Below are 27,033 nucleotides of genomic sequence, written 5' to 3'. Positions count from 1 at the left end.
CTGAACACACATCTCAAAAGCTTAGGATATGCTTCATGAATAACACAACCTGTGAAAACCAATCGCATTCCCATACGCGTCCAGATGGTAAGAATGCGTTTTCTCCAAGTAACAATAAAGCTAAGTGGATAGGAAGCATATCTCTTGAAAAAGGTGAGGGTGTTGAAGGAATTAACCAAGCGGTGGCAGGTAGAAGTGTGCCCTTCCGGTGCAGAAGATGAAGGGGGAACCACGGGAAAGAGCAGGTGAGCTGGTGGATATCCTCGCCCAAGGACAGATCTCAGTAAGTCCCCACAAGCCCGTCCTCACTGGGCCAAGCTAGCTTAGGATGCATGACAACTTCACTTCAGGTTGCGACGTTTCTGAAACTAAGAGAATTGTAGTCTCTTCAAAGTGTTCACCAACGAAAAACCCAGTGTTGTTTCAATATGTTTCAACTTGTTACTGGCAGCTCTTTTTCATTTGTGCCTTTAAAAGCAAGTTTGTTGTCAGGCTGTGTACCCAACAACTGAAAGAACAAGAGAAATCCTTTTCTTAAAAAACATGCCAGCACCATTCCAAAGTCCCTGTGAAGAATGAAAGTCATAGTCAAAGCAGAAAAAAATGCAAGAGCAATGTGGAAAAACAATTTAAACATACATCTTTACACAATTCTTAATTACATCCTTTGCTAGAGTTCTCTGGAAAGGCTAGGATGGGATGCAAATTTACAACGCGCTAAAGTACGCTTCGATGACTAGCAATGTTTAGGAGGCTTCTTTGGTCTTTTCTTTCCCTATTCTTGTTGTTGCTGCTGCTGTGTTTTATTGTACGATGTTTTAAACATGAACAAAACAGAAAAAGTCATCAAGAGAAATTCTAGCAAAATCTGAAAGCGTGCAGCCAGCCACTAAAACAATGATGTCATCAGCTCTCTTAGTTACATCAGGATTCAACCCTGTCCTGCCTGGTAGCGTGCAAATGCTGCCCTTACTCATAGCCACTGAAAACCACTTTATTATTATATCAACATGTTGTGAGAACACTGAGAATTCTGACTTCGCCATAGGCAATCAGCTAAGCCGTGAAGGATTCCAGAGCTCTCTGAGACCTTCTGCATCATGCCTACCATCACCTCTGTGCAAAGCATTTTCATCGGTGCGCGTTTCGGTCAATTCCTCTCTGTGAAAGTATAAGGTCTATCCAAACGCGGCCAAGCCATTCTCTAAACACAACCAGGACGAGAAAAGGGACTCAAAATGTGTTTCTACATATCCACCCAAAATGTTTGTAAACTGTAGAATTCTGACTCAGACGATACCATATAATTACAAACCAGGGAGGACTTTTGAAGGTCATTTAATCCATCTTCTTGATGAAAAGAAGACAAATCTAACTCGTTCATGACATGTAATTGTCTTATAATACAAGGAATTTTCCAAGGGAAAGAGTTTCGGCATCTCGGTATCACGCTACCCTGTTCTCATGGACTTTTCCATCCTTGAATCCCTACTGAAACCTCTCAAAAGCAGTCAGAGCAAAGGGGTGAGGAGTTATTAAAGTTCAGACTTTCTGCCTGCTAATATCCTCTTCTCGAATTAACAAAATCCTCTAATCACTCTCTCCAAAACCTTTACAATGCCTAAAAAAAAAGGTCAAAACTGGATGAGGACACAACACAGGGTGCATCCTGTGTGAGTATGAAGAAGGAAGATCACATGGACATTGTTCACTGCCATACTACTCAGGGCGGCAGGACCAAGAGGATGATGCAGACAGCCCACATCTCGGAAGTGAACGTAATATGGGGAACTTTTTGAAAAATGCTCCCCAATGTCTGAGGAGAAAGGGAGAGTGCAGCCAGAGTTGGGAGGGAGGATCTAAGCATCCCGTGAGAGCACTAAAGCTCAAAACCACCCGCCTGGGACTCTCTGGACACCCGGGCTTACTCGTTGTGGATCTGAATCACATGTGAAAGCCATCAGCAATACTGGTAACACAAGACTCTGAGGAACATTCTAGATCATTATGAGAATTGCAAGAGTTAATAGAGACTCAAGCCCCATGTTCTCGCTGTGTAGATGAAAACACTGGAGCCCAGGAAGGCTAAAAATGTGCAACTCATTGCTGACTCCAACAAAATGAATATTCTGATAGAAAGCATGCCTAGGGGGCACCTGGGCGGCTCAGTTGTTAAGCGTCTGCCTTCAGCTCAGGGCGTGATCCCGGTGTTCTGGGATCGAGCCCCACGTCAGGCTCCTCTGCTGGGAGCCTGCTTCTTCCTCTCCCACTCCCCCTGCTGTGTTCCCTCTCTCGCTGGCTGTCTCTGTCAAATAAATAAATAAAATCTTTAAAAAAAAAAAAAAAAGCATGCCTAACTTGGAGTCACGAACCTACTGTACATTCCAGGTCACTTATCATAAAATGTAAGCTTTTGAAAAAAAAAATCAATTTCTTCTTTTCTAAAATGACAAGAAGAGTGTTTTTGTAAGATGGACACAGAGATATTTATGAAGACCATCTGTGATCATCTCAAGTCAAAGCGGTAGTCTAGCTGGCAAGACGCAAAATCCATCAATATGAATGATTTGCACCTAAGAGGTGACTTAATAATTTAGAAGGTCTCAGAGAGGTCTGGAGTCCTGGGTGGTTCATATAATTAACTATGGAGAGTCAGAATTCCAAGAGCCCTTAAAAAGTTTTGATATAATAAGAGAAAAAATGGTTTTCCATTGCTTCTGAGTAAGATCAACCATGAATTTCTACATTACTTGGTTGTTTCAAGTCTTTCCACAGGCACAACATCCACATAAAGCATAACCAGTACAGTTCTTTAACTCAGTGCTGCACTAAATTAAATTTATAACCCATAACCCCTTTTGGGGGAACATGAAAATCCAATAACATCGAAGACTGTTTCTTTTGGGTTCCCTCACCCAATTCCAGTGTGGGATGGGCTGTGGCATCCCCACGCCACCAAGCAGCTCTCAGGCATCAGCAGGGTGTGGGACAATGTAACTCAATGCCGACACTGTCCACCCAGAGCTGGCATCAGATTCCACGGGCAAAGGGCTCAGTCCTCCAGGACCGCCACCCCTTCAGATGCCAATCGCCAAGCTATTACCGGGGCTTCTGAGCACCATGCTAAACACCCAAGGTTCCAACAACCCCCTCCTTGGGTTTGACTGATTTTCTACAGCAGCTCACAGAACTCAGAGAAACATTTTACTACATGATTGTTTTTTAATAAAAGGTTATAACTCAGAGACAACCAGATAGAAGAGATACTTTGGGCAAAGTATGGGAAAAGGGATGGAGCTCTCATGCCTTCTCCAGGCTCCTCACCTCCATGTGTTCACCAGCCTAGGAGCTCTCTAGACGCTCCTCTTCTGAGTGTTTCTGGAGGCTTCATGACATAGGCATGATTGATTAAATCATTGGCTATTGGTCTGATTCAACCTGCAGCACCTCTCCCATTCCCGGATGTAGGGGGAGGGTTGAAAGTTCCAACCCTCTATTCACAGGCTGGTGCCACTAGCAACCTGCCCCTGCCCTTAGGTTACTTAGGGGCTTTCCAAAAGTCACTTCATTAACGTAACATAAGAGACCTCCATCACTCCTGTCACAGGACATTTCAAGGGGTTTGAGCCAGGAACCAGTGAATGAAGACCAAATACATGAGAAATATAGTTCGGTCACCTGAACTACCAATATATATATATATATATTTGTTATAAATCACAATGTCACAGTATTCTTAATATTATGTATAATTTAAAAGGAAATACAGTGACTAAGTTTCCTAGGGCCGCTACAACAAAGCACACCAACTAGATGGTCTGGACAACAGAAATTGACTGTCATGATTCTAGAGCCCAGAGGTCTGGGATCAAGGTGTCCATATGGCCATGCTCTCACTGTGGGCTCCAGGGCGGGGATCCATTCCATGCCTTTCTCTTAACTTCCCATGTTTCCTTGGCTTATGGCAGCCGGTCTAACCTTCCTGTGGCCTTCTACTCGTGTCCTCACATCCACGAGCATCTGTGTCCAAATTTCCCCTTCTCATAAGGACCCGGTCTTATCGCATCGAGGGCTCACCCTGCTCAGATAGGACCTCGTCTTCACTAATTCCATCTCCAGCAACTTTATTTCCTAATAAGGTCATTTTCCAAGGTACTGAAGGTTAGGACATCAACTTATAGATTTGGGAAACGGAGGACACAATTCAACCCATAACAATGACGAAAATAAATTAAAGCCATGGGGCAAATGCTATGTTGTTTGAACCAGAACCCCAACCCTCACCCCAGTTGAGAATCCCTGCCTTAATATTTTCATGCATGTTTCCCACTGGCTTCAAAAATCACTGTCAGTGTTTCTTCCTTAACTCTGGACTCGTTGCACCTCCAGGCATATGGCAGAGCACGGTGTCTCACTCTGACCCATCTGTCTCTCCATCTTGCTCACGACAACTTGTCCCTTGTCTGTCTTTACATAAAGTACTTAATTCTTAGAGCATATGTTTGCATCATAAGGTGCCATTTGTTAACCATAATGTAGACCGCTTCAGATCAAACAGTCCACATTTGGTGAAAATGGGCCACTTAAGTAAGTGTGGGACAGCCACGCATTCACCATAAGATGGTTCTCACCCAAGGCAATAAATCTATCCTTAAAATATTCTTTCTACCCTATGTCCACACCCTCAACTTGATGTTCTTTACTTTCATTTCATAACTGGACCTTCACTACTCGCAAACTATCCTCTTTAAGGGTCCCCTTAAGGATTCTTCATCCTAGACCTCTGTCCCTGAACACCGACGGTCAGAGGCGGCATTCATGGGCTCCTACCCCCATCAAGCTGGAACCATAACCTAGGTTTCAAAAGAGAAAGCAGCCAACAGCTATTCCAATCCTCTCCTTTGACAAATGAATAGAGTAAAACTGAGTACATCCTCAGTAACATTTCTGCCATGGGAGCCACCACCGACTCCTCTTTCATAAGCTAGATCTTCATAAATTTTACATAACCCTGAACGAAGGAAGGCTGGTTAGAAGAAGAATGCAGGGGCCAAGAGGCAGAGAACAGAGGACTGAGTGCAAGAACTGGGCACATCTTATCAAGCAGAGAGGCACCAGAGAGAAACCTAGAGCACAGAGAAGTTGAGAGCAGTGGTTCTCAAAGCGGGACCCTGAAACCAGAATGAATCATTGGCTGGAAGCTTGTTACACATGCAAACGCTGGGGTCTCACTCCAGACCTGCAGAATCAGAAATTCTGGGGGCGGGTACAGTAAACTGTGTTTTGATAGGTCTGCTGGGTGATTCTGACCTTTGCTATAGTTGCGGAACCTCACTGGATAACAATGCATCTTATTTTGCTATCCATGACTCCATGAAATATCACTCCAAATGGTTCCTTCTTCTCTTTCTCACCAAGTTTACCAGGTAAACGGAGTCCTCCACCCAGCCTGCAGGTGTCTCCTAGCGTTCCAGTTATAGGAACACGCAACATTCTGCATCCAGCAATAAACTGATCTCTGGATGTGCGTGTGCTCACATGCACGTGTACAATTTTCAACCAGGTCAAGTCTGCGTCTGCACAGATGGCCCAAGGTGAGGACATCTGGCACAGACAAGGCCAAGTGGCCTCTCCTCTGGCTTGGCCTCACCTCCGTCTACGGGCATCTTCATAAGAAACAACTCTAGGAAGATGTAATTTATCGCTCAGGATAACAATGAGGACAAAAAGAAGAGTTTAAAGGCACTCTCAAATCTCCCTCCTATTTTTCACAATAGATGCTGGACAGCTGTGAGTCTTGACAGGTGTGATCTGTTGTTGGGAATAAGCAGTTCCCACAAGGCACATTACTGCCTGGCTTCCAGCATGTTGACCGGCAGAAGATTAATTTTAAGTTATCGAGCTAATTACTCACAAGCATTAACAGTAGCCAGGGAGAAGTTGTTTCCAGACAGCAGGAGCTGAATTCTATTGCTATTACGGCGAGAACCATTTGAAAATTTCTACTTGCACAAACATACAATTCCTCATAAAGGAGAATGTTTTTTCCATTTGCATTCCTACAGAATATCTTAGTAACATGTTTTATAATACATTAAGTCCTAGAAGTACTAATTCTAATACTAAAGCAAAATCTACCAGCTTGATATGCACTGATAGGCCAGAAGATTCAGGATTTAGTTTAGTTGACTTTAATTTGTAGTGAGGAAAATCCAAGCAGAGAAGAAAAAAATACTAGAACTACATGTTTTTCCCATTCTAATTGACTTGAAGTCAGATTTTTGTCACATTGTTTGCTTGTGATATATGCTTTTTCATGGTGGTAAGTTATGTGTTATTCATTAGAGAGTGCAGAATAATTAATCAAACTAAAATCAAGCACCTTGTAGTCAATTATACCCTGACTTATATGATAGTCTAACTCATTCATCACGATTCTGGGTTATTTTAATATGAACTTCAAAAGGTAGCAAGCTTTAATGAGAGGCCACTTGAGAAAACATGATGAATTAAATGTGATACAAGACGAAGAGAAATAACCCCAAGAAAAGACTGCACTTTGCAAAAAAATCAATTCCAAGAAAAATGTGTTATCTGCAGAATTATATGCACCCAGCATCTGGGAAGTCAGGTATGTGTTCATAATAGAATAGATGACCGAGAATTCAATGCCCTTTCTCCTTCCGTAATACTTTTCCAGGATTTCAGATTTCAATTAAAAATTCTACTGAATCTATTCTTATGCATCATAAGGGAAGAGAAAATCTCTAAGTGACAAATGCATATAAGACATCTAAATTTTAGGGGCACCTGGGTGGCTCAGTCGTTAAGCGTCTGTCTTAGGCTCAGGGCGTGACCCCAGGTCCCTGGAATCGAGCCCCGCATCGGGCTCTGTGCTCCACTGGAAGCCTGCTTCTTCCTCTCCCACTTCCCCTGCTTGTGTTCCCTCTCTCAGTGGCTGTCTCTCTCTCTCTCTGTCAAATAAATAAATAAAATCTTTAAAAAAAAAAAAAAGACATCTAAATTTTATTCTCTATCCAAAGAACTAAGCACTGCCAAAGAAATTTCAAAGGGTTTTTGAAATTAAAAAATTAAATTAAAAAAATGTTTATTTTTTAAAAGAGATTTTAGTTTTTGGAGTTTTAGGTTTGTACCAAAATTACAAGAAAGGTGCAGAGATTTCCCATACATCCTCTGCCCGCACAACGACACAGCCCCCCCGTTATCAACACCCCCCACCAGAGGGCACATTTGTTAGAACTGATGAGCCTATGCTGGCTGACACATGCTATTCACCCAGAGTCCATAGCTTACACTAGGGCTCACTCTTGGTGTTGTGTGTTCTATGGGTTTGAACAGATGTATGAAGACATGGATTCACCATGACAGTATCACCTAAATAGTTTCATTGCCCTGAAAATCCTCTGTGCTCACCCAAATTCATTCCTCCTTCTCCCACCCCAAACCGACAAACGCTGCCCTGTTTACTGTCTCCCGATTTTTGCTTTTTTGAGAATGTCATAGAGTTGAAATCATTGTATTGAGCCTTTTCAGTTTGGCTTCTGTCACTTAGTAATATGCACTTCAGTTTCTTCCATGTCTTTTTGTGGCTTGATAACTCGTTACCTTTTAGCCCTGAGTAATATCCCATTGTCTGGAAGGACCTCAGTTTATCCAATCACCTACTGAAGGCATCGTTGTTGCTTCCAAATTTTGGTAATTATGAATAAAGGTGTATAAACATCCATACCAAGTTTTTTTACAAACATCAATCTTCATTTGGGTAAAAAGCAAAGAGCACAATTGATGGATTGTATGAGAAGAGTATGTTTAGTGTTGTGTTAAAAAATTAAATTTGACAGAGTAAATTTAAGATCTGATTGGCTTTATTAAGCAATTCATGAACCCAGGCAGCATCCCACCTGGTAAGAAGAGAGATGCTCTGAGGTATTGCACAAAATGGAAGGTTTTCATAGGACAAGGGTAGAGGAGAAGTTCTAATGCAAGGAGAGATAAGGATTCCTACACTTTCTTTTCATGGGGAAGGGAATAGGAGGGGTTTTAGCACGTAGATTATGTCACTAGAGCTGATGAGGAAATTTCAGGTCCACTGTTAAAAGCTCACATTCCTGGGATAGGTTGAAACTGTAATTAAGTCTTGGTTTGCTGTCCGGGAGGGCAAATGACTCCCATTTGGGGCTTGCTATTTCTTTCTTTTTTTTTTTAAAGATTTTATTTATTTATTTGACAGAGATAGAGACAGCCAGCGAGAGAGGGAACACAAGCAGGGGGAGTGGGAGAGGAAGAAGCAGGCTCCCAGCAGAGAAGCCTGATGTGGGGCTCGATCCCATAACGCCGGGATCACGCCCTGAGCCGAAGGCAGACGCTTAACCACTGTGCCACCCAGGCGCCCCGGGGCTTGCTGTTTCTTACCATTTGTTTCTTTTTTTTCCTAACATAAATGGCCAAGCTGTCTTCCAAAGTGGCTGCACCATTCTGCATTCCTTCCAGCAGTGAATGAGAATTCCTGTTGCTCCACGTTCTCACCAGCATTTGCTGCTGTCCGAATTCCAGATCTGGGCCATTCTGACAGGCGTGTATCTCCTCGTTTTAATGTGCATTTTCCCCAAGGCCCTATGAGAAGGAGCATCTCTTCACAAGCTTGTTCAGCACTGTATACTTTCTCTGATGAGGTGTCTGTTGAGCTCTGTGGTCTCAGGTTGTTTAAATTACTCTTTTCGGCTCTCAGACCAGACTGTGAAGCACCAAGGATCAACGGTACACACTACTCATTTTCCAATTCCCAGGTCTTCAGCACCAGGCACTCATTTGGTGCCCAACGCATCCTAACAACAACAGCCAACGCTTCTGGGAAGCTGCCTCCGTGAGCGGTCCTGCTCTCGCTCAGTTCCATCACAGTGGATCCTAGTGAAGCAGTTCTACCCATTCACTGCTGCTACGTTAGAGGTGAGCAAATTGAGCAAACAGCAGTGAAATGGTCTCAAAGGAGATTCAGAGACAGAACTTCTGCAAAAGGAAAAGCAGTTTACTTGCAAAGAAGTTCCAAGAGACTGTGGGACCATCTCACAAAATTAAAAGTTTTTAAATTAGCAGGTATTTGAAGGAAAAGATGCAGCATGACCACCTTAGTCTGCTCATGACTGAGAAAAAAACAAAAAAAAAAAACCCAAAAATCCAAACCCGTATTTTCTTAAAGGATCACATCCACAAATGCTAGGACATATCCTCAGAATCAGTATTATTACTTTCTTTTTTAATTTAAATTTTAGGAAAGGGCGCCTCAGCGGCTCAGTCGGGGAAGCCTCTGCCTCCCACTCTGGTCATGATCCCAGGGTCCTGGATTGAGTCCCGCATCGGGCTCCCTGCTCAGCGGGGAGCCTGCTTCTCCCTCTCCCTCTGGTGTTCCCCCTGCTTGTGTGCTCTCTCCCTCTCCCTCTCCCTCTGTGAAATGAATCAATAAAATCTTTAAAAATATTAATTAATTGTAAGTAGTTAACATACAGTGTAATATTGGTTTCTGTAGTGAAATTCAGTGCAGAATCAGCATTATTAAAGAGAGAGACGCAGTTGTCTCCTTTCAGAAGAATGTCTGCCATGGAATGGAAGGAAAGCATTTTTTTCCTAATCGCATTTCACAGAAATAAGTGCCTTTTCTTTTCTAAATTCTCAAATGGAGACATAAATGAGCACCTTTCTGACTCCCACACTGTAAGTGAAACAGAACACGGTTACTGCCATCAACTTGTTCCTTTCCGCATTGGAGTTTATTCCTTCACACAGGATACATGAATATGTAACAAAGACTCATGTATACATATGTATATGTGTTTAGATACAGATACACATATCTAAATATAGATGCGGAACTAGACACACACACAGACCCACAGAAATGGAAAGTAGAAAGAGACAGAACTACACTAGTGCTTTTCAACAGGGATGATTTTGCCCCATGGCAGTACTGACTTCAGTGTTTGGAGATATACCCATATAACTAGATACAGATTTGTCTGTCATGACTGGGATGGGAGGGATACTACCGGCATCCAGTGGGTAAAGACCAGAGAGGGTACTAAAAATCCTAAAAGGCGGGGTGCCCGGGTGGCACAGTCGCTAAGCTCTGCCTTCGGCTCAGGGCGTGATCCCAGCGTTCTGGGATCGAGCCCCACATCGGGCTCCTCCGCTAGGAGCCTGCTTCTTCCTCTCCCATTCCCCCTGCTTGTGTTCCCTCTCTCGCTGACTGTCTATGTCAAATTAAATAATAAAATCTTTAAAAAAAAAAATCCTAAAAGGCACAGAACAGCCCCACAACAGAGAATCATCTGGCCCAAAATGTCAACAGTGTCAAGACTGAGAAACCCTGAACTAGGCACGTATGAATAATACACAGACATATATATGCAAATAAAAACTTTTTAAAAAAGACTTTGTTTTTAAGTAAGCTCTACACCCAACGTGGAGTTAGACCTTACACCCCTGATATCAGGAGTCGTACGCTCTACCGACTGAGCCAGCCAGGAGCCCCATATGTACATAAAATTTTAGCCCTAACTTCATATGGTTGTTCAAAAAAGGAGTCTCTTGCTTTTTTTCCCCCTGAAATTGTCTGGTAAATAATGGGACTGGACTATATAAATCTTGCCCTCCTAAAAATATGTTAAAAATATTATACAAGTCCTCGGCTCTTGAACAATAGATCAAAATACAGATGGATGTCTGTTGAAAGGTAGTCTCACCTCTAAATATGTTTTCCAATGGTCAGTGTAAGACTTAACAAGCGAATACATTCTGTCCGGAATTTTTTTAATTTCTCTGCAGCTGTGAGGACATGATCTCATAATTCCGGATACAAAAATGTACACACAACAACAACACAGGAAAGATGTTCCCTACTTTCTTTTAGATTCTGGCCCAATGGGAAAATAACTTCCCAGATGTAGGCCATTTCGGGAATGATCAGCAAATGGGTTTGGCTGTGCTGCTTTCAAAATGGTACAGCCAAGTGTCAAAATAAAAAGAGGCGGGGGGGGGGGGGGTGACGGCGGATGGCTGGGGAGGAAGGGAGAATGCATTTCTAGTCAGATGTGCTGGAGAGATCGACCAAACCTCTGTGGAGGGCCCACCATGGCCCAGGAAATAAGAAAGGAACTGTAGGGTACAAACGTTAGATTGTAAAGGCACAGTTCTTGTTCCAAGGGGCTGCAACAGCCCGAAACACGGAAGAGAAAATGGGAAACGAAATGCCCATATTCAAACAATGACCACTTTTAATGGTGGACAAGACCTGAGGTTATTTCTCTGCACTTCCTTGCCACTGAAGACATTTAAAGGAATCACAGGTACCAAAACACTGCACAGCAACCCACCTCCAAGTTTTTTCTCCTTCTTTCAGAAAGTACTCAGGAGCGCCTGGGTGAGGCAGTCGGTTGGGCATCCACCTCTTCGTTTGGGCTCGGGTAGTGGGATCGAGCCCTGTATCAGGATCGCGCTGAGCACACAGTCTACTTGAGATTCTCTCTCTCTCCCTCTACCCCTCCCCCACCACGATTGCCCAAGCACTCTCAAATCTTTTTTTTTTTTAAAGTATAACTTCTGTATAAACTTGGCATTCTTACAATTAACAGACTCCATTTCAACTCTAGAAAGCGAGTCCCAAGTTTGTGCTATGATGCAATCTATTAACTTCCCTTTTTCTTGAATCACCCATGTAGCAGGACTTTGGGGGCAAGACTGATGTTCAACCCAGGGGCCTGGACATCACTGGATCTCCAAAGCTGGGGTGGTCTTCTGCTCACTTCATAAAAGGTTGTTCCTCTACGGTGTGCACACTTGGAATGGCCAAGCCGTGAGGGATGCTGGCTGAAAGTAAGTAGCCTGCCAGAAAGGAAAGGTGGTGGAAATCGGAGTTATCCCAAAGAAACTGTCTGCATGGAAGTTTGTTAGGAAACATTTCTACGTTTCCAAATGTGGGGGAATATTATGATTATTATACCCTCATGATTGGAAAGGGGCTTGGTGTTTGCATCCTACAGGCGTCCGCTCATCGGCTGGAAAGCAAGCTAATGGCCCTGAAATGCCAAGCTCCTTGGCATATTTGGTTTCTGACAACAGCACTTGGTAACCTGTCCCGGGCACAGGACGACATATTAATATAAGGTGTGTACCCTCTTTTAAATCTGTCCTAGCATTTTACATTTGCACGTCCCTTTGTCAATTTTATTTGCAGTCCGCAAAGTATAACACTATACGTTTCAAAGGAGCACCCTTCCTCGCAGTGGTGTGGGCATTTAAAGACAGGAGCTGAGACATTTATTTAAGTCTAAAAAGGGCTGTCTCTCTCAATTACGCGTTACTAGAAAATTAAACAAGAGTCGATACACGTACATGGCATGAACCAATCACACAAACCCAGTAGGAACACAGTGAACAGGTAAAACCACCTTGAACCCGAAAGCTTTATTCTTGTTTGCATTTAGACTTTCTCAACTGTTTCAGCCTGTGTTTCAGAGGAGCTGTCAGTAAGTAACCTCCCAACTAAGAATGTAACCCATCTGGTTTGTTTTTAGATAAGCACTTACCTTGCATTACAGGGAGTGAGGAACACCAAAAATAATTTCATGTGTTTCAAACATATGAATATTAATGCATTATAATATTATAGTGGATTGAAAAAAAGGTGTAAAAATAAGGAGAAAAACATCTCTGAATTTCTTAAGTAAATGAATTCCCAATATTTCTCTGGTCCCACGCGCTGCTATGATTAATGACATTTTTGGAAAGTGATGAATTGCTTTGCAAAATTAATGTTTCTTGTTTCATTAAAGGGACTCATATTTTTATTTCTGGACTCATATAATCATCACTTCTTTGGACATAACAGACATTAACTATGAAATTTTAAAAACCATCAGTGATGATTAGATGCTAAATTGAGGGAAACAAGCATTTTTGTTGGCTGGAGGTAACTTGAGATCCTGCGCATACCAAGTAGGAAAACTCACTTCCCCAAGATAAAGATTCGGATCACCATACGTTATACAATTTAAGTGGTAACAACTTATCCATCTTGCCTTACGAAGAAAAAAGGCAATATGAAAAACAAAATTATCTATTTTTGAGGTCACTGTAACAACGTTTTCTCAAGTTGGTGGGATATTAATAACTTGAACAGTAAAAAGATTAAGTGACAAATGTTACAATTTAGAACAAAAGGGCAAATACAACGTGCATTAAAAGTTTCATCCTCTTGATGGGTTATTGTTTCTCAGATTTCCCTCAGGACAGATTGGAGCCCTTGGGGTATGAAAGAACCCCAATTTGGCACCATGTTCTTTTCATGTGTAGCCTCCTCGCTGCCCAATTTTTGTGCTCACAGAGAGACTAGAAAGAATCATAAAGTATAAACACACTCCCAGAACCAAAACAAAAACAAAGAGAGCCAACACAGAAGGCACAGTGAGTTCTTGAAAGCAGTTATCCCGCACAGACGAGCTACAATCACCGCTTGCAAATACTCCGAATCTGTCCCACCGCCATACACAAGGCCGCCAAGAAGCAAGAGCAAGGCTGAAGTGCCCAGACCACGGTTACTCCCAGACAGTGAACTCAGACTCTGTGACATCAAGGAGCCCAGCTATTTCCAAAACATTTCTGCAAGGATCACACTAACACGCTGCTATTTTGCTGGACAAGTCAAGTGGTGATGGACAAAATCCACTGATAGGAGAAAAACAACTCTAAGAAATTATGCTTGCACATTAAACCGTCATGTATGGAGATTTTAAATGATACATGATTATAATAGTTTCTTTCTTCACTTCAAAACTCTTTGCAACTATTTGCTTCAACTTTTTTTTTTAAAGATTTTATTTATTTATTTGACAGAGATGACAGCCAGCAAGAGAGGGAACACAAGCAGGGGGAGTGGGAGAGGAAGAAGCGGGCTCATAGCGCAGGAGCCTGATGTGGGGCTTGATCCCATAACACCAGGATCACGCCCTGAGCTGAAGGCAGACGCTTAACGACTGTGCCACCCAGGTGCCCCTATTTGCTTCAACTTTTGAGGGCGGGAAGTACATCTCACTTATGTGGGATCCCTAGAACCTAAGATACTTGGAAGATGATTGTCTTTGACAGATTCTTATTGGATGGAAGAAAAATGTGGATGGTTAAATGCACAAGGGATGGGTGTTGATGGACTGGTATTTTTTAAGGCTTTTTTTATCATGCCATTACTCTTTCAATTATCCACAATCGTGCTACTCTGTGATGCAATGGTGCCTCCGGGAGCCAATGAAAATGTAGGAATATTTCCCCCCAAAACTCCATGATTCTCAATTATGTTACAGTTGCTATTTCCACTCTGTCTTCTTTCACTGTTAACATTCTGAGAAGCAGGATCATTTAATATAAGTATTTGGGAATAGGACAATGAGTGCTTGAGTTTTTGCTATAAAGCCTTGGTTACCTCACTTCCAGACCTTCAGTTTTCTTATCTGTAGAAGAAAAATAACACTCGTGACCTCACAGAGTTGCTGAGGAGGTCAAACAGATATTTTATGTGAAACCACTTTGTCAACACCAAGACCCTGTAAAATGCAATGCTAACTACATTCTAACTTTGGCTCAGTAATTCGGGAGAGCTTCTTCTTTGGGCCCACCCCCACGAGTTCAGACCGGGGTCCTGTTGCAGGCATGATGGCAAGGAGATGGGAAGGGCAGCCTCCTTCCACCTTCTTAAGCTCACTTGGGGCTCTTTGTTACGGGTGCTGGCAAGAGCTCCATAAAGATCAGATGAAGAGCATTAGACCTGCCAGCAGTGTAGCCTGCGGTTCAACCAGAGAACCTGATCTTGGTTCAGCAAGAACCAGGAAGAAGAGCTGAACACACACCTCCAAGTGTCATAATGGCCTGGGCATGTTGTGAAACTGATCTGTAGAACAAGGGACGTGAGCTTTGTTACAGCTCCAGGGACAAGTCCCCAAACGCTGGCTGCTAGCTGACGGGCTGACGCTCTACCACGTCCCTGAGGAGCACTCAGAGTCCCCCGACAGCCAGACCGAACTGCTGCAAGACTCCGCATTTACTCATGTTGTTCCTCTGGGCCGGAGTAACCCAACGTTCGCGGTTCGGCTCACGTGTCCATCTCCTCTAGAGCAGGGATCTACAGTTTTCTTCAAAACCACTGCAACCCATCCCTATTAGCTGAAATAAAAGGAACGGATTAACCCCTGTTGTTGTTTTTTTAAGGGAGAAACAGAATGAGCGTCTGCAGCCTGTGATGTACATTAAAACGAGCCATAAGCACTGCTCGCTCCCATTTTCCTTTACTTATTGGCTATCAGGGATAACGACTTTTATCCAACCTTCTTCACCACCAGGGAAGATGCCTCCACTCATCATTTGGAACCAGTGTGTGAAATCCAAGGGTATAACACCAATTCCAGGTCCTGGGGGATGTGGCTCCCTGGTTGCTGGCTGAGGAAAACCAAACAAATAATTGGTCCTCCTTTTCATCTTCCTAGAGCTGCAGGGGGTACTGTGCTTAATGCTGTCCCCTCACCCCATCACCAGCCATACGACTATTAAGAGCTTGCTTTAACAGTGCATACATTTCACATGGACAGTAAAGGAGCATGATGGGCTTATATGTTGGCCTCAAAGTTTTGAAAACTTTTTACTGAAATCATCAGGAGATATAACCTAAATCCAAGCACAGAAAATGTTCTCATTCTAAGTGCTTCTTCATTTAGAAGCCTTTTTTAATTTGTATAAAAGCTCAGGATTTTTTTTAAAGGGATAGTGGGGAAAAGAGATGAAAGCTGGTTCTCTTTCCCTGCTTTCTACCATCTGTATGTCCTTGAACAAGTCGTTTTTAAAAGCATCAAGTTGTCCAATCTGAAAAACAACTGTGTTGACTTAGATGAGGAATCTCTTAAGGTAGGTAGGTGTCTGAGATTGGGTTTCCTAGAAGCAGAGGCTGGAAAGGGGCTTCCTGCATCTGTGATATCTTGGGGGAAGCCCTCAGTGGAAACAGGAAGAAGGAACCAGGAGAAGGAGTAAGCAGGGAAGGGATCTCAGCTGGAGACATGCAGAAGCGTGGTCCCATGCAATGCTCTGGCACAAATTGCACTAAAAAGTTATTTCCACAAGGGGCTGGCCTCCTGTGGCCTCCAGCAGGGAGCCAACGGCAAGATTTGCCTTCATCAAGAGAGGAGGATACACTGCTTGGCTGGCAAGATGGTGCCCACCAGCAAAAAGTTAGTCTCTAAGGGGGAGCAGCTGTAAGCCATTAGCAGCTGACACAGGAGCTGGGGGTTAAGGAGGTGAGGGACAGAAGGTCACCAACAGCATCTACCGAGAAGGAATAGGTGTCTATGACCTACTGTCAATATTTCAGAGAATCCAAACGAAATTACACATTTTCCTAAGATGATGGTACCAGGGTAACTAAAAGGTCAGGAAGACAGCTTTATCGGTCTGCTCAGTAATGCGGACGACCTCCTGCTGATCTGAAGCTTGAAAGAGTTAGGGGTATCTTTGATTAATGTAAAGAGGAAAAACTAGGTCATACTTAATAAATGCCATATGTTGATAGACTACACACTTCCACACCGCGGGCTCTAGAGTACGTGAAACAGAAATGTGCGAGGCAGCCTTAGATGGAACTCGAAAGGTCTGTGAGCTCAGACAAGTCTTCCAAAGGGTAAGTTAAGCACTAATTTGCACAAGGGCACTGCGATGGGGGCATCTGCAATTTTCCTGGTCCTGTTTTCCATATATAAAATGTATTTTGATAATATCAATATGCTGCTCTGTTGTCCCAAGCACAAACGCCCCACCCAAAATTGTGAGAGGAGAATTCTATAAAGCATTGCCAAGTTATGCAAAGGAACCTCTCCATGCCTGAATTAATACAAGCAGAGCCCACTAACCCTTTCATAAACTTCTCTAACCCTATAGATTTGTTCTGTTGTTTAAAGCTCTTTATTTTTAAGTAATCTCTACACCCAATGTGCGGCTGAAACTCACAACCCTGGGATCAAGGGTCACGGGCTCCACCCACTGAGCCAGTCAGGTGCCCCCTAACCCTACCGTTTTTTGTTTTTTGTTTTTAAGATTTTATTTATTTAACAGAGATAGAGACAGCCAGCGAGAGAGGGAACACAGCAGGGGGAGTGGGAGAGGAAGAAGCAGGCTCACAGTGGAGGAGCCTGATGTGGGGCTCGATCCCATAACGCCGGGATCACGCCCTGAGCCAAAGGCAGACGCTTAACCGCTGTGCCACCCAGGCGCCCCTGTTTTTTTTTTTAAGACTTTTTTTTTTTTTTTATGTGACAGAGGGACAGCCAGCGAGAGAGGGAACACAGCAGGGGAGTGGGAGAGGAAGAAGCAGGCTCCCAGCGGAGGAGCCCGATGTGGGACTCGATCCCGGAACGCTGGGATCACGCCCTGAGCCGAAGGCAGACGCTTAACGACTGCGCTACCCAGGCGCCCCTAACTCTACCGTTTTATACCCATTCACAGAAATATACGAGGACAGGTTATACAGGGTAATCTGTGGAATCCATTTCAAAGAAATAATAACCTAATTTATGATTAAGTTTTTCATGTGGAAACACACCAACGTGAACTTATAACTCTTTAAATTAGGCCTTCAACCACACATACATGCATATAGGGTATCATATGTAAATACACACGGATATATATGAACATATACAATATAAACATATATAGGAGTATATATTTCTTAATGATATTGTGCACAAAGAAATAAGCAAGTCAGTAAGTGTTTTTTAATGCGGTCTTAAAATGTTCTGTAATAGTCACAATAAGATAGACTTTTAAATCACATTCAAGGAGAAACACTACATTGCAAACAAAAAATTTGCCATGAATAGCCTAATGTTTACTTTTGGTTAAATTCAGAAACTCTTAGAACCACAGCCAGAGATCCGGGGAACTCTGACCAGGAAATACAAAGGCCAAAGCTGAGGATGGCCTTTCTTCCAGGGACGCCCGGCCATTCTGGTATGTAACTTAACCTCACTGCAGGGCAAAGCGACACACCAGGGATGGGTAAATTCACCACAAAAGTGCTCTTCCAAAAGTCTGTGAGCCTAGGGCTGATCTGTGGCTGCAACGGGGTTTGATGCGATAATTGTTTATTTACTTCTTCTTGGAGAAGAGGCTAGTCCTCTAAGTAGAATGAACTAATCACCAGCTTAGTTCTCCCTTTTGCCAAAACAAACAGCTTCCAATTACTGCTAAGAAAAGCCTCTGATCTCTCTAATCAGCTACCTAAGCGGGCCTATCCATGGTACTTCATAGGGTGAATAATGTCCCATTAAACAAGAATCTCTTACCACTAATAAAATTCTAGACCCACAGGGCCCAGGCTGCTAGCAACCTGCTACTTATCTTCCAACAAGAAGATCCACTTCTTCCCCGAGCAGCGCCGAATTCTGGCAAAGAAGCAGACATGTCCCCCCCTCCTCTGCTGTACATTGGCTACGATTTGTTCTCAAGTGCTATTCTCTTGAGCCTCCTTGGACAAACCAGAGGCACAGAAAGAACAGGTCCCAGGTCTCCTAATACTTAGTGCAATGACTCTATCTTTAAGGCTCAGAGACTGAGCTGCACGGTTGCCACGATGAGCACAGCCAGGGAGACAAGAGTGGTCTCTGCTAGGCATATCCCAACTAGCGTAAGAGAGGGAGTCACCCTTAAGTTACATGAGATTTGCTGAGAAAGAGAGAGTTTATTTCAGACACAGTCTTTCCTCCTTTCCCTCTTCTTTAATATCCTAGTGAAGGTGAAAAAACAAGGGGAGAGGTTATTCCCAAGTGAACATTGGTCAGCATTGTTAAGCTGGAACGCTGCAGAAAACCCTATGAGGAACCCCCATGACAAATGGGCTTCAGCCCTCCCAAGGGTTCTGCACCATTGAGGTACAAAAATCCACATGAGAGCTGCTTCATGGACATATGACCAATGCATGTGGTCCATGTGCAGGGGGACCAATGCCTGGGGCTTAATGCTCTGTGGTCACCATATTGAAATCTCAATGACTGTATCCGAGTTGGGTGTTTCATATGGGAAGTCTGAAGGAATACTAGAGCTTGTTCTGGAGGCTTGGAGCCTTGGATCAGGTGTGATCCTCCCTCCCACTGCTCCTTCACCTCCTTGGGGAAGGTTCTTGGCTCCCCACTCCCTTGTCTCTGGCACCCCGGTCTTCACCCAGCCTCTCCCTCCCTACTCCTTGCCCCAAAACGACTGTCACACTCTGGCCCATGCAGGTACCTGGACAAGGGTCCAAGGAGGGTCTGATGCATGCATGAGCCGCAGTGTTCCAGAATACAGTGGTGACTGTCCTCATCTCATGCTGGAAGCACCACCCTGTGTTTGATGCGTGGGCAGCCAGAGTCCAAGACTTCCGGGGAGCAAGCCCATCCCTGGAGCAGGTATCTACTTGCATCCAGTGAGGAAGTTGCAATGGACTGGGCAGTTGCCCATTTGCTGTCCTCTGAAAAGTAGGAGGGGGAGATCCCTGGCTCCACTTCCTGAGGACAACATCTAGAACAAAGTGCAAGGCATTGGTCTAGAAGCTTACAGAAGAGGGTATACCAAGCAAGTGTCATGTGTGAGCAAGCAGGTATGCATCTGGCAGACTGCACATGGAGCTGGGAATGGATATCCTGTGAGGTGCTAACTTGCACTGCTTCTTTTCATGAATGGGGCCAGCACCGAGCAGGGATGTGACGCAGTTCACCCACCCGTCTCCTTTTCGGTATGAAATTCTCAACTCTTCTGTGTCAGTGGCTGTGCCAGATAAGTCAGGAATCCCCCGTCACCATTCCCATCCCCATGCATCAGTACTGAGCTGCTTAGGCGTTCAGGCCTGGTTGATGGCTGCACGGCTGACAGGTGAAGCCCATCCACACAAAAGCAAAGGCACCAGGTGAGCACCATCTACTTGAAGCCGTACAGCCTCGCTGCTGCAGGGCGGGGCGGCGGGAAAGCGTGTGCAACTGGGGCAGAGACCATTAGATTCCAGGGCACTGCCCCCCGCAGCTCCGAGTCTCTGTCTACACTGTGTAAGCACAGGTTCAGGTCTCCATAGCTGAGCCCGGGCAGCTGTATCTAAGAGTCCACACACTTGGCTGGCCTCAAGGATGGAGACAGCCTTCTTCTGTCCTTAAAAAGGTGCCTAGAACTGTGTGAGAGACGTTGAAAATGGCCACCTGCTCCAGAAACACCCTTCTGCTGGGGCTTCTTTGCACAAGCGGGTGGGGTGACCCTGAGAGAAGGGGCTCATCCCCAAGCTCCATCTAGCCCCGCCTTTTCTGTCTGTTAATAAATACCACGTGCCCTGTAAGGAGTTGGCAGCAGCCTGACTCCTCCATCATCTCCCAATTATTTAACAAGGGGGAGGGACAGGGAAGCTTGAGGGTTTACGAGAAAAGTGTGTTGCTGTCTTTTCAAATCCTAAGAAAGCATAATCCCTGCAATTTAGGTAAATCACATAGGCATTACCAGGTTAGGGTTAACCCGCCACGAATGGCTTGGCAATTGATGGTAAAAACAGCAGTTATGAAGTCCTAACAGTAATTTGCAGCTTATTCCACCCCCAGCTAATTAAAATGTAATCAGGATTGTCTGGCAACATGTATTCTGTCAGCAGTTTTTCTTCCGAAGAGAAATCATGCCAGGAGACCACAAGAAAAGCCTTTCACGGGAATTGGCTTGATCTAAACTGCTTCTTTAGCCGCTTAAACTGTAAAACAAATAAATTACAGCAACTGACAATTCAATTAAGAAAGAAAAAGAAAGAAAGAAAGAAAGAAAGAAAGAGAGAAAGAAAGAGAGAGAGAAAGAAAGAGAGAAAGAGAAAGAAAGAAAGAAAGAAAGAAAGAAAGAAAGAAAGAAAGAAAGAAAGAAAGAAAGAAAAAGAAAAAGAAAAAGAAACTCTTTCTCTCCAGGAATGGGTCGCCCTGTTTTGTTCTCTGTTATTGATTAAACAATAGTGTAGCATCTCCTCAGGAGACGGACTGGCAGGGCAGGGCGGATTTGAAACCAGGTGGCTGGGGAGGAGCCCTCTCCAGGTTGTCAGCGTAATTTCAGCGTAGGACGCGAGCACTAGGGTTCCCCTTTCCCTAAAGGAATCAGGAGGGACGCAGGGTGTGCCGGTTTCTCTGAAACCCACTGCAGGTCGCTTCCTTGAGAACGCGCACTCCCGAACAGGCAAACTTGGCAAGCTGGCGCAATCTCTGAGGAGCCCAACCGTGAGTGCTGGTGCCATTGGGCGCCAGCTTTCCTTAGCTCTCAGGGTAGGATGACCACACGAAGCCTACCGAGATTCGTCCCAAACTCCTCCGTCATTACAATCGCCTGCTCTCACAGCTGAATACCCAGAGCCCCTTGGAAAGCCCCCTTTAGCCTGCCCAGGCGGGAGGGGCGCCCCATTTATATCCTAATATCAAAAACCTGCCAAAGAGTCCCGGGTCTCCTTCTGGCCTCCGCAGTTTGCCCTGCGGCAAAAAGGAACTTAACAGTCTTGGAACAGGTGAGCCGCTAAGGATAGGGGCGAGAAGGCCAAGTGGAGAACGAGGGCACTCGAGAGAAATAAGGCGTCTGCGTGAATGATTTCAGACTGCGCGCACTCGGGTCGTCTGGGGAAGGCAACCGGTCGCGCCTCCGCAGAGCCCGCAAGCGGCGCGAAGGCGCCCCCAGCATCCCGGGTTCCCACACAAGACCTGCGGGGACCCTCGGCGCTATCGCTCCCCCCAAGGGTCCCGGCAATCCACAGGCGCCAAGCGTGCGTCCCCGTGAACCTCCAACATTCACACACACGCTCTTCCACACTCAAGCTGGAAGGACCTACGAGGGTTAGGGTAAGACAACTAACCCCGGGACTCTTCTCGGAGCATCCAAACGCTGCCCTCTAAGTCCCGTAACCCCTGCGTTTCTTCCTTCGCTCTCCACACTACCCACTGACTAGACCTAGAAGCTCCAGGGCTCCGAATTGGGGCTACCAACACCCCTCTCCCCAACACACATTCTGGAACTCACGACTTGGAGCCCCTGTCTGGAACTCCAAGGGTGGACTGCGAGCTACTGGCCCGCCGAATGTGAAAGCACCGCTCAGTAGAGACAAAAGTGTCGACCCGCAGGCACCTGCGGGGCTGGGAGGGTCGCGCGGGTCCCCGGGCGCATCTGGGCGCGCCTCCCGGCCTCGCTCACAGTACTGGCTGCACCGAGGGCCCCGGAGCGCCCGGGACTTTGCCGGACTCGCCACCAGCCCGGAGTCCCGCGCGCGGAAGTCCCGGGAAACTAACAAATGCACACACCCACCCTCGGAATCTGCAAAGCTGCTCTCTCTACCCACAAAAAGCGCCTTGCGTTTTCCGCTGGGAAGAGGAGAGTTGGGGAAAGATGCTGCACGTTTGTTTTCCCTTTCGGAAGCAACGAGGCGGCTGGAAAGGAGGGTTCAACCACCTCGATTGTAAAATTCACGCCGAAAGAAAGCGGGATCTGCCGGCCGAGCCCGGCGAGAAGTTTGGGCGCCGAGGCTGGGAGGCAGGCGCCGCGTGCGCCCCAAGCCACGGTCCGCAGCGCCAGGGCGACCCCAGGGCGGGCGGCCGTTCCCCTACCTGGAAGTGCTGGAAGAAGGCGGAGATGCGCGTGATCTGCAAGCTGAGGCACCTGGAGGAGCAGCGGGCGCGCTGGACGCTCACGGCCGACAGGGACTCGTCCAGCCGCCGAGCAGCCGCTGCGCCGGGGCCACCAGCTAGGCAGCCCGCGGAGACCGCCAGCCAGAGGCAGAGGGTCAGGGCCGCGCCGGGCGCCCCAGGCACCATGGCTGCGGGTCAGGGGCGCGGGGGCCGGGCGCTGGCCGAGGCTCCCAGCTCCGCGCCGGGGCCGCACTGCCGGGAACCTGGCGGCCGCCGCAACTCTGCTGGAAAGTTCAATCATTCAACTCCAGCCCCGCGCCCTCCCCGCCAACCTCCTCCCCGCTCTGCCTCGAGGGGTGGGGTGAGGGTGACAGGCGGCCTCGCCATTGGCTGGAAGGAAAGTGAGTGACAGGGGGGCCGGGCGGAGGGCCGTGGGCAGGTCTAAGGGGCAGCGAGCCCCAGCGCTCAAAGGCAGGGCGGCGCCGACCCGGTCTTCCCGGTGCGCCCGAATCTGGGTGGTCGGTCTCCCACGTAGGCTCCCCCACAGTCCGCATTCTCCCCCTCCACACACACCATCCAGGTAAACGCCAGGTGTGAGCGAGCCCGGGCCTGGGATGGAGGTGCCCTCTTGGAGAGGAGGGCCTCGGGACCCCCAAAGGCGTCCAACCTGCCTAAGGAAGGACATCGTGCCTCGAAGTTGTAGGCTTCGTCCCCAGTTTCTACCCCGGGTCCAAGCTTCGCTCATACTTTCACATATTTGAATTTCCTTTTATTCCCAAGTAGGAGAAAGAGCTAAGCAACAACTGAAATGGGTATGAGCCCAGTCAGAAGCCAGGCAAGGCCATTTGACTGACATTTTCCTCGCTCCTCTCTCTTCCGCATTCCTTCCTTCGTTCTTCCTCCCTTCTTTCCTTATTATTACCTGGAAACCAATCTGAGTACATAGCAAGGGCCATTTGTTAAATAGATATACACTACTTGTGTCCTCGGGTGTCTGTTTTTCTGGTAACACTACTCTCTCCCAAGGTGAGTGCCTCAACACAGAAATCTTTCCCAAACTCCTCCTTGTATGTGCCCCCTAAAGCCTCTTGGTTCAGCCCCACCGTCTCTTGCATTCTCTTTCCAGGCTCTTTTGCCACACATGCTCTAGGTCCACGAAAAGGGCCATGCCACGGAAAGAGCTGTGGCAGCATTTATAATATGCCACCTGTAACAACGTTCATGCTTCCCTGAGTTCCACTGGGTTGTGACACAGCAAGGAGGCAGGAAGCCCTAGAGGGACCTGGGATGTGATCATGAAGGCTCTGCTTGAGGCATGGGGATATGTCTGTAACACAGTTGAGTCAAAAAGACCCATGCACGCGCATACTTGGGTGCGGACCACCTGACTTATGTGCCTGTGCCCGGGCCTCCCCACATTGTCATACAGAATGGCACTTCCGGGTTCCAAAACCTAGTACCTCCATGAGCACATGAGTAAGCACAGCCACTGTCTAGATGCACTCAGCCTGCCCAAAGACCCATCACAAAGTGGGATGCCTCTTCCCACAGAGCTCAGACTCTCCAATTGCCAACCTCTCCCCGACCCCAATCTTCCCCACATTTTCCACTCTGTGATTCTGAGCTCTTCCTGTTAAATTATAAGGACAACATCTACAGTTATCCTGTTATACCTATGACTCTTTTTCAAGTACACCATCTTCTGTATTTCTTCACATAGTTAAGTCAGCAAGGCCAACCGAATTCATTGCTTAGTGTGTTTCTCAATGCATTTTTAAAAACCAGAGTGGTCTCATTCAAAAGTTTCTGTAGGAAGAACTGGCTTCCTGGGTGTGCGGCCTGCACAGTTGTACAGAGCCCCATCCTAGAAAGACCACACTTGATTTAATGTGCTTCTGTCACCGTCCTGATTTTAATTCTGAACAAGGTTTGAGTTAACATGGCCAGCTCGATGTGTAGAAAGCAAGACAATAGTGCACTTGAGGGGATAACATAAAAAATTGAGGCATGAGCTCAGTAGTTTAAAAGATGCTCAGAAGTGAATAGAAATCTTTTTAAAGTCTGTTAAACACTTAATAATGATGAGAGCAAAGAAGCTAACCATGGTGACCACAAGCTGGTGGGTGTAGAGGGCCTCATAGCAGTGAATGGAGGAGTGACATCTGAGTAGAGGAATTATCTTCTAAAGGTTATCACTTTCACTGGGAATTGCGAGAAACATTTCCACAAGCTATAGCAGATGCTTCCATTGCATTTAACTTTTAAAGTTAAGCAAATACCTGGTCTTGATGAAGGCAAGGATATTATGCATGCCTACATTTTCTCACGGTATCTTTGATTTATAACTTTGCATGTCGTATCATGAAATTTATATTCTAGAAAGTGAAATCATAGGGACAAGCATGCTGAGCTTTTAAAAACAGCTTTTTAAATGTTCAAAGGGATCACTGTATTTTTTTTAAAAAGCAGTGTGTGGCTACTTTTATGGGTTCCATAGCATATTCATTTCCATGAATAAATGCATTTTATAATAAACCACAAAAGAGAACATCTAGTCCGTTGAACAGAAAGCTTGAGATTAAACATACAGGGCTACCTTATGCACATGTTAAAATTATACTTGTGCTTATATTGCTGTCTTGTTTTAGAATTATCACAGACATCTTCCGTGACTATGCTGGCCTTTTTTATGTTATTCATTTTAATTTCAGTTTAAAGTAACTTGTAAAAGGAAAACATTTTGGTAAAGTCAGAATAACAGTTGAAATCTAAGTTTTTTATTCTGCTTACATGTTCCCAATTTACTCTGCAGTTCACCGTATAAGTTGGCTCATGGAAGCTAACTTTTGACAGGACTGGTTAAGTTCATGAAGATCCACCACATGGGAGGAGAACCATAGTGTACAGAAGGAATGATGGAGAAATGGATGGGTGAAAATTGTCCAGGTACATTGGTAAGAAAGAGCTTAGCAAGTCTTTGCTCAAAGTCCACTTGAACCCCACGGTCTGAATTTGTATGGAGAAGAAATGAACGTTATATTGGCTTCACTTTGACTTTAAATAGACAAAACACCCATCTAGCAAGGACAGTGGGAAAGGGTCGTAACTGACTCTTATTCTATGTGAACAAAGACCAAACTGTGTGGCCCACCTTGGTTAGGTTCTAGAAGAAACACACAAAACAAGGCCCTCATCCAAGAAGTTAGCTATATTCTTCCTTACAATTTATTTAGAATATGAGTTTCTTCTTTCTTTACTCTCCTCCCTCCCTTTCTCCCTTCCCTCCGCCTCCCTTCTTTCCTTCCTCACCCCCCCCCCTTTTTTTAGCAGAGTAAAAACCCTCTGGGAAGCTTGCTAAAGGTATACTCCTGGATTCCACGTTCAAAGATTCTGGCTCAGCATACATGGGTAGGGCACTGGATCTCAACTTTTAAACACCTGGTATTCCTACAGCCAGTGAACCAGGAACAGGTTTAACAGATAATTGGTTAGAAAACAACCCACTAAAAATGGATTTCGGTAGCCTTTTTGGCTTTTTTGTTGTTTAAAGTAATTTTTTTAGGTATACCTGTTGATATGGATTGGACATACCAATCTATTTCTTTCTTTTTTTTTTTTTAAAGATTTTATTTATTTATTTGACAGAGATAGAGACAGCCAGCGAGAGAGGGAACACAAGCAGGGGGAGTGGGAGAGGAAGAAGCAGGCTCATAGCGGAGGAGCCTGACATGGGGCTCGATCCCACAACGCCGGGATCACGCCCTGAGCCGAAGGCAGACGCTTAACCGCCGTGCCACCCAGGCGCCCCATACCAATCTATTTCTTAATGATCACATTGCTATACTTTTTCCAGTACACTCCACTCTAACAACATCGTGTTACACTCATTTTTTCAGACTAGCAGCTTGTCTTTTCAAAAGCTTCCCAGCTGCATTTGATAAGAATAAACTATGAAGGAAACAAGCATAATCTTTCTCTGATACACCCCTCTTGGAAAAGCAAATTGAGAACTCACTCTAAAACTGGGGAAGACCTAATACTTTGATTTGATGGCATTTATGAGGTCCCCGGTCATTGGTGATAGGGGACAATGAAGTGAGGGGAGGGAACTCACATGAGTTTAATTGTCTTTGTTTGATGATGTAATAACATGCACCTAGTCTCAGAAACTGCAGTTGAGTTTTGGAAAACAAAACGTGAGAAAACCAAGAAATGTCCTCCTGCTAGAGCCTTGACCCATTCTCACAGCTACATTTGCAGGCTAAGTTCCCAGAATTTTGGTAAGAAGACTCTTCTAGATTCTTCTTTAACTGTGCCCTCCTTCTCCTCCAGACTT

At 45.4% G+C, this 27,033-nt stretch overlaps 1 protein-coding gene across 2 annotated transcripts in view; it reads right to left on the bottom strand.

Moving 5' to 3' along the window:
* The window catches only part of LOC130541803 (anosmin-1), a 182,850-nt gene extending 159,864 nt beyond the window's left edge, over positions 1 to 22,986 (bottom strand). The window contains exon 1 of one of the 2 annotated variants that reach the window (XM_057315651.1): positions 22,677 to 22,986. In XM_057315651.1, the coding sequence (XP_057171634.1) occupies positions 22,677 to 22,883 (207 nt within the window). In that variant the 5' untranslated portion in view covers positions 22,884 to 22,986. The remainder of the gene's footprint in view (positions 1 to 22,676) is intronic. The other variant, XM_057315640.1, reaches the window with a different exon arrangement.
* Between the last annotated feature and the right edge of the window lie 4,047 nt (positions 22,987 to 27,033).

This window comes from Ursus arctos, chromosome Y, assembly GCF_023065955.2.
Source record: "Ursus arctos isolate Adak ecotype North America chromosome Y, UrsArc2.0, whole genome shotgun sequence".
Classification (NCBI taxonomy): Eukaryota; Metazoa; Chordata; class Mammalia; order Carnivora; family Ursidae; genus Ursus; species Ursus arctos.
Note: the sequence above shows the minus strand (reverse complement) of the source record. Positions and strands in the feature narration are given on the sequence as shown.